Here is an 8492-nt window from a genome sequence, read left to right on the forward strand (position 1 = left end):
CTTGGGATGCAATGGCCAGGATAGACAGACAGACAAAGCGAATTGGGGAGCTTACTTTTCCTGACTTCTATCATCGTAAATTTTTCATTAAAATTGCACTTTAAAATTTTTTACAAATTCATAAAGTTCCATTAAGTTCATAAAGTTCCATTCCATTATAAAATAGAAACCATATTTTTTCTGCGTTGGTTAAGTTAATTTTGGTAACAAAACAAGTTTAAATGTCTTTTTATATAATTTTAGCAGCTTCTTTTATTCTATATATATGAATTTATTTGAATACATTTTATAATATTCATTAGCTAAATTCATTGATATGATTTGGTATTTTCCTAGACTTAATTACTTCTTTATAATAATACGCAGATTTTTTCGGACTTCTTTCTCTTTTCGGACTCATCAAATCCACCGCATACAGGCCGAATTTGACACTAAGAAATAGAAAATTAGTTAAATTGATTAAAAACTCAAAAACAAAAAATAACTCAACCCACCTATATCCACTTTTCCATTCAAAGTTATCTATTAGACTCCAATAAGTATAGCCACTGATATTGCTCCCATCGTTTATGGCATTTAAGACTGCTTGCAAGTGGCTCTTTTGTGATACAAAATAAATGAAACCAATAATTAATGATTAGAAAATCGATAACAAATCAACAAATAATTAAAAAAAATATCAATTGTGATAACAATTTTCAATATTTATAAGCTGTTCCCAAGATGAATCCGAATTACATTATTAAAATGCTTTTATTTTCACTTAAAAGATTCGAACTTGTTACTTACTTTTATATACTGAATCCGATTATCATCTTCGAGTGTCCCTTTATCTGACCATCCATTCTCAGTTATAATAACTTCTATATTATCATATTCATCACGAATGAATCTTTAAAAAGTTTAAAGTTAAAACTATTTGTTCATATTATAGTTTTTCATCATATATGCGATATAAACTTACTTTAACATACCTTCCAATCCCTCTGGTACACAATGGAGCCAAGACCCTACAGCTTGCATCCATGACGGATCTACAATTTCGTCACAATCCATATCACGCTCCCAAGATGGATTCATACCCTTAGGCTTTTCGGCACGCCTCAAATATCTCGAGGAGTAGTAATTAAGAGCGAAAAAATCAGCTGAATGTCTAACTATATTTTTCCAATAGCCTTTAAGTGGAGGCAAACGTGATGTTAATCTTCCCTCTCTCAGACTATTAGATTCGATTTCCTTAAGCATAATATCAGGATAATCACCTGATTTGTGAAAAATCGGATGAGCCAAGAATCCCATCTAAAATTAAAACCATAAATTTACGATTAAATATCAAATTTAATAACAACTCTTAACCAAAATTGAGCGCAGATATAATACTTTATAAAAGCCACATATAGATATAGTTTAAAAGTTAAGTATTTAAGATATAAGCAAATGTATGTGACGAATAGAATGCAAAATTAGATTTGTCAATCTCACCTCAATCAACTTACATTAAATTGCAAAGCACGATAAACTGATTCAGTTTCGTTTGGCATTGGAAAATAGAAATAGCTGTCTAAGGCAATACCAATTTTTCCCTTTTGCCTGTCGTAAAATTGTGACCTGTAAACTTGATAAGCCGCAGCATGCGCCTTAATTGTGTTGTCCACACAAATGTAATCTGCTACACCACTCAAATCTACTTGAGGCGGATATCTCGCATCTGCGAAGCTTGACTTGCAATAAATTAATGGCTCATTGAACGTCATCCATAATTTAACCTGAAAAATATTTTATATTATTTTCTGATCGTTAATATTATGTATGAATATTATTATTTTACTCTATCACCAAATTGTTCAAATAATTCTGTTGCATAAATGACAAACTTTTCGATGATAAGTGCATTTGCAAATCCTCCAATTTTTTGAATTTCCGATGGAAGATCATAGTGGAACATTGTGGCCATCGGTTCAATACCATTTAACAATAGTTTATCGATGACATCGTTATAATAATCAATTCCTTTTTGATTGCGCGATGATATATCACCATTCGGGAAAATTCGAGGCCAAGAAATTGAAAAACGATAATGGTCTACCTGGAAAATGGAAACAATATGATAATGTTACTTGTTTTTTTTTAAATCCATTTTAAAATACATTTTTTTAACTGGCACCCAAAAAATAGAAACAACTTGAATAGAAAACAACAGCACAAAGTCAATTAACAAAGTAAACAAAAGCTTCAATATTTATTAAGTGATATCAAAAGCTATTTTGATATCTTTACTCTTATATGATGGCCTTAGTTTTCAAATAATAAACGTAATCAAATCAATTTACTTAGCACCAAATTGTGTAGCTTATATATAATTTACCTACTTTAAGCTCCTTCAGAGCCGCTAAATCCTGATCGAAACGATGATAAGAGTCAGCAGATATGTCACCATTTGAACTATCATCAATCAAATGAGGATTGTTATGCGTGAAATCATCCCAGATCGATGGTCCCTTACCATCGCTATTCCATCCACCTTCGACCTGATAAGCTGAAGTCGCTACACCAAAACTAAAGTTCCTTGGAAAATATGGACTTCCCTTTGGTGCAAGGTTACACGTGTTTAATGTCTGTCCACCACTTGCAATCGAGCTGATAAGTTTAATGCAGAAAATTAATAAACAAAAATCAAACAAACAAAACAATATTTAATAAATGATTACATTGCGAGTCCAACAAAGATAAACGATGGAAACATTTCCAATTCTCTTCTAATACGAACGGCTTCAGTAGAATAAACGATAATTTTCCCATCCACGCATGGAGAGCTACTAAACTTCTGGCATTTGATTGATAAAGTTTTTTTTTTATTTTATCTAAAATTGAAGCAAGTATGCTTTTGTGGTTTTGAATTTCAATTTAAATATCATCACAACTCTGTCGCTCGAAGTTGCTTGTGTAATTTAAAAAATATTAATTATATTTTTAGAAAACATGTTTTATGATATAAAGGGGATTAAAATATGAAACCAGATATGTATTTTTTGAAAAAATTGTATGGTCATTCCAAATTCAAAAGAATGCTAATGTGTTAATATGGGTATTGTGCTTTTTATACTTTTTATATCTTAAGAACAAAAACTCAAGAATGAAAATAAGTTAAAAGAATGAGGAGTCGAAAAACATTTTGTTTACAATTTAAAACAAGAATTTTAATCTACTATAAGCACTCCGAAACGGTTTTAATGAGCAGAGAAGAAAAAACATTTTTTTTTTTTCAAAACTAAAAAATAATATGAGCATTAATTAATGAAAATACAAAACTTAAGTCAAGTTCAAATTTTGAAAAGGAAATATTTTTATTAAATTTTAAAATTTGTGTCAAAAAGTTGAAGATAAAGATAATATAGTTTTTTTTTTGTTAATATTCTCAAAAATGTGAATTTAAAAACAGAAAAAAAAACGACAAGAACATGACCCGTTTATATCAAATGAATTTTAAATTATAGCTTGGACTGCGTTGAACAGGTTCAGATGTTGATGTCGATTTGTCTTGCTTAAAAGGTTGTAGGTTTTCGTGTTGGGTTAAAAAAATTGTCAGTTGAATTATTTTTAAAAAATTAAAAATTACCAACAATATTTTTCATTTAAGGAAATAGTTTAGTTTGAAAATCTAGTTTTGTTAAATAGATTTTTAGTCGATAACACATTTTACCAATTTTAGTAGCATTTTTTAAATTTTTACAAATTTGATGAATGAAATGAATTTGAGAGACATTGCGTACTATTTTTTGTAGATTTTATTTTTTTTTTATAAAAAAACGGACTGTTGGATTTATATAAAAAAAACTATTGAATATCAAAACCAATATTTTCTGTGAAATAAAAAGAGTTTAAAGACAATACTTTTAATTTTTAAAAAGCTATTCAAGTCGTAAGTAAATTTTTACAAAGTAAGCATTGTTTTTTTGTTAGGTTTTTATTTTTTGTAAAAAACCTTTACATTAGATTTTTCTCAAAACTTTACTGAATGTTGACAACAATATTTTTTAAAAGATAAAATTAGCTTAAAGCCAATATCTTAAAGTTTGAAAAGATATTTGAGTCGCAAATCAAACTTTGAGTTATGTTTTTTTTTAGGTTTTTATTTTTTATAAAAAAAAAACTATAAATTCGATTTTTCTCAAAATTTTACTAAATGTTTACAACGTTATTTTTCTTTGCACAAAATTGTTTTGGAAATAAAATCATTTTGTATTCGCAAAATTTTCGATGTGACACATTCTTTTTCAGTTTTTTTGATTTATAAAAAAAATCGTTAATTGGATTTTTTTCAACAAATATTTTTGTTTGGTATTACCTTTACAATATAGTCTATACAATTTAATTCAATACTTAGGGTTAGCCAAAATGTTCACCTTTTTTTTAAAACTGCTATGGTATGCTTTTTATGCTTGCAATTTTCTTGAGAGTCCTTTCTGCATCTTTCTGCCTTATAATCTGTATGTCAAAATTTATTTGAAGTCGATGTATCGTCTTGTTCTTGACCTATGGACGACAAAAATACGTCACGAACGTACGTACACACGCACGCACAGGCACATTTTTAAAAATCTTTTATTACGACTCTAGGGACCTTGAAACGTCGTGAAATGTCAAAATTTTCAATTTGACAAATCGGACCCATAACAATAACTTCCTATGGGAAGTTAAAAATATATTTTTTCCCAACTCATTTAATTGTGCGTTTAGGATTTAAACGGTGATTTTTTAAGAGCTTGAGAACTTTTTTTAAAAAAAAAAACGCATAAAATTTGCAAAATCTCATCGATTCTTTATTTGAAACGTTAGATTGGTCCATGACATTTACTTTTTGATTTAATTTCATTTAAATGTTGACCGCGGCTACGTCTTAGGTGGTCCATTCGGAAAGTCCAATTTTGGGTAACTTTTTCGAGCATTTCGGCCGGAATAGCCCGAATTTCTTCGGAAATGTTGTCTTCCAAAGCTGGAATAGTTGCTGGCTTATTTGTGTAGACTTTATACTTGACGTAGCCCCACAAAAAATAGGCGTCAAATCGCATGATCTTGGTGGCCAACTTACCGGTCCATTCCTTGAGATGAATTGTTCTCCGAAGTTTTCCCTCAAAATGGCCATAGAATCGCGAGCTGTGTGGCATATAGCGCCATCTTGTTGAAACCACATGTCAACCAAGTTCAGTTCTTCCATTTTTGGCAACAAAAAGTTTGTTAGCATTGAACGATAGCGATCGCCATTCACCGTAACGTTGCGCCCAACAGCATCTTTGAAAAAATACGGTCCAATGATTCCACCAGCGTACAAACCACACCAAACAATGCATTTTTCGGGATGCATGGGCAGTTCTTAAACGGCTTCTGGTTGCTCTTCACTCCAAATGCGGCAATTTTGCTTATTTACGTAGCCATTCAACCAGAAATGAGCCTCATCGCTGAACAAAATTTGTCGATAAAAAAGCGGATTTTCTGCCAACTTTTCTAGGGCCCATTCACTGAAAATTCGACGTTGTGGCAGATCGTTCGGCTTCAGTTCTTGCACGAGCTGTATTTTATACGGTTTTACACCAAGATCTTTGCGTAAAATCTTCCATGTGTTCGAATAACACAAGCCCAATTGCTGCGAACGGAGACGAATCGACATTTTACGGTCTTCAGCAACACTCTCAGAAACAGACGCAATATTCTCTTCTGTACGCACTGTACGCATTCGTGTGGTTGGTTTAATGTCCAATAAAGTAAACTGAGTGCGAAACTTGGTCACAATCGCATTAATTGTTTGCTCACTTGGTCGATTATGTAGACCATAAATCGGACGTAAGGCGCGAAACACATTTCGAACCGAACACTGATTTTGGTAATAAAGTTCAATGATTTGCAAGCGTTGCTCGTTAGTAAGTCTATACATGATGAAATGTCAAAGCATACTGAGCATCTTTTTCTTTGACAACATGTCTGAAATCCCGCGCGATCTGTCAAATACTAATGCATGAAAATCCTAACCTCAAAAAAATCACCCTTTATAAAGAGTTTTCTAATAAAAGATTTAATTTTGATATCAAGAAGACCGAGTATTTTTTTAATAGATATATAAAGAGGAGGAATACCATTAACAATAAAAATATGTCAGCCATTTAGCCGGCTTCTTCGAGAATTCCGGTTTTAGGCATTTAACAAATATTCTTTTGTTTTGGAAGAGATCGTGGCATGATGGTTAGTGCGTTGGACTGTCATGCCAGAGGTCTTGGGTTCGATCCCTGCCTATGCCATCTAAAGTGTTTTCACGGGTACTGCCTCTTGCGAGGAATTGACAAATTCTCCAAGAGTAACTCTTGTCATGAAAAAGTGTTTTCTCAAATTAGCCGTTCGGAATCGGCATATAAACTGTAGGTCCCCTCCATTCCTGACAACATAACTCGCACACAGGAATGGTTGAGAGTTGTAAGTCACTAGGCCCTGGTTCTTCATGGACTGTTGCGCCACCCAATTTATTTTTTTTTTATTTTTTGGAAGAGATCTTATATTTTACTCAGCTCAAAATAAAAAGGTCTAAAGGCGTTATTTCACAAGATAAAGATGACCAACTGAAACTGTGAAATGTGATAAATTCCTCACTTTTATGCTGTTGATATTGCTAAATTTTTAGTTTTTAACTAGTTTTACTTGTTAAATATCCAAAGATAATAATTGTGTCTACTATTCAGAGTAAAACCTTTTATAGGTACACCTTTTGCTTAAATTATTTTGGTATCAAATTCAAAGCCACACACCATTTTTCACACAATACCGCTATTGTTTGAATTAAATCATTATTTTCTCGACTGCAAGGGTAAAGCTTCTTTGGAAATGAAGCTACTTTTTCTTGGTACCAATGTTAAGCCTTATTTTTTTTATTTTAATCGGATATTAAATGTGATGTCACGTTAAAAAAAAAAAAAACAATTCGAAAGATACTTAATTGTGACTTGACTTCATAAAGACTGAATATATTCTGTGAACAAAAGTTGCTCTAATGAAATATAAAGGCGTATGGTTTTAACTTCGAAACATATCTTAAAGATATATAGTCCTTTTTATACAAAAATTAGTTGCTTTTAAAAAAGACATAATATGATATTGTTAGTGTTTCCCTTGTGTTTAAATTTAATGCCTATATGTGTAAAATATTTTTTTTAAGGTGCATTCACCAAAAGTATGAATTTTCAAAAATTGAGAAAATTAACAGCATCTGCCACGCCCTTTCCATGTACTTATCCTGCTGGTATATTTTCCACAAACTTTGTATCAATCTTTTTTAAATTTTAGTATTGCAGGAGTGAGATTTGTTAAAATAAGCATATTTGATTATCGACTCCCACTTATCCATTGATTTTTTATTTTAATTTTCAGTCTAAAAACTCGGAGTAATCTCTTCTAAAAAAAAATAAATTCTTTAGTATAAACATAAAAATAAAGAATTTGGTTGAGAAAAATCCATTAACCGTTAGGACACCTATTTTTTTTTCTTCAAGTTTTGTATAATTAAAATAAAGATTTTTTTTAAAATCCAATTGACAGCCCTTAAAATAAACCAAAATAATAGATTATAGTGTCTCTCTTAAAATAAGAGTGAATTTTAATTCACTGGGGCAACACGAGCGAGTACTAAAGAATAAACTTTATAGTTTCAATTTTGTTCAACTAGTTTGACTTTTTGGTAGCCCTTTACAAAACCGCCAGGCCGCCTGTGGAGAAGTGAAGAAAACATCGAATTATTAAATTATGAGGGGTTTTTATGAATCTAAAAATACTCACTCTCGTCTCAGGGTCATATTTATATAGAAATGAGTTGAGACATATAAATCTAGGAAGTAGATATTAACAAGGGCTGCTTTTGTAGATTGATATTAATGAGAATAGCTACACATGCCATAGATATTTACATAAATTGAAACAATCAAAAAGTCTTACGATACTTACTTTGGTTGACGCTTAGTATCAGAATCAAACAAAAAAAAATCCCCCACAAATTGTAATTAAATGTCAACCAAATACTACAAGCTTTCATGGTTTAAAAGTTAATGAACTTTTGGTTTTAAAAAACAGAAGCTAAGTGGACAAATCCAGAACTTTAGTTTATCTTGGTGTAGACTGCATATATGTAACTGATTACAGCATGTCAGAAATATTTCTTGAAAATATAGTATGTAACAGTTATAGTGTTAGAAATCCTGTTCAATTCTTGGTCACCAAAATAAATGATCATGTTTTAAACAACACATTGCGTTCTGAAAACTGGTACAGTGTAGTGGTTGAAGATAACGCATCCAAAGCTTAAAAACATTGGTTAAACCTGCCTCTAATCAAAAAAATTAAGCTTGAAAACAAATTACGGAAGAAATGCTTGAAAAGCTCTTAAAATTAAAATTTTAAAATACGGTTTAAGCAATTATGTAGAAATGTGAACGAAGAAATCAAAATTGCAATTGATA

At 31.0% G+C, this 8492-nt stretch overlaps 1 protein-coding gene across 1 annotated transcript; it reads right to left on the reverse strand.

The window, feature by feature from the left end:
• Positions 1 to 222: 222 nt before the first annotated feature.
• LOC129946174 (myrosinase 1-like) lies at positions 223 to 2830 on the reverse strand. Its single transcript, XM_056056258.1, has 8 exons — positions 2709 to 2830; positions 2366 to 2637; positions 1829 to 2082; positions 1497 to 1766; positions 965 to 1299; positions 790 to 892; positions 495 to 598; positions 223 to 431 (listed from the first exon to the last, which is right to left on the reverse strand). Exons 1-8 carry the CDS (start codon positions 2741 to 2743, stop codon positions 299 to 301), a joined length of 1506 nt encoding a protein of 501 aa, XP_055912233.1. The 5' UTR covers positions 2744 to 2830; the 3' UTR covers positions 223 to 298.
• Positions 2831 to 8492: the final 5662 nt, after the last annotated feature.

This window comes from Eupeodes corollae, chromosome 2 (genome assembly GCF_945859685.1).
Source record: "Eupeodes corollae chromosome 2, idEupCoro1.1, whole genome shotgun sequence".
NCBI classification, from domain to species: Eukaryota; Metazoa; Arthropoda; class Insecta; order Diptera; family Syrphidae; genus Eupeodes; species Eupeodes corollae.

What these genes read in the sequence shown, in the direction of transcription:
- LOC129946174 (XM_056056258.1), bottom strand. Translation starts at nt 2,743, where the DNA reads ATGTTTCCATCGTTTATCTTTGTTGGACTCGCAAT. An exon ending in TTGAACAATTTGGTGATAGA is followed by an intron (nt 1,767 to 1,828) that starts GTAAAATAATAA and finishes AATATTTTTCAG; the next exon opens with GTTAAATTATGGATGACGTT. An exon ending in GAATGGAAAAGTGGATATAG is followed by an intron (nt 432 to 494) that starts GTGGGTTGAGTT and finishes TCTATTTCTTAG; the next exon opens with TGTCAAATTCGGCCTGTATG.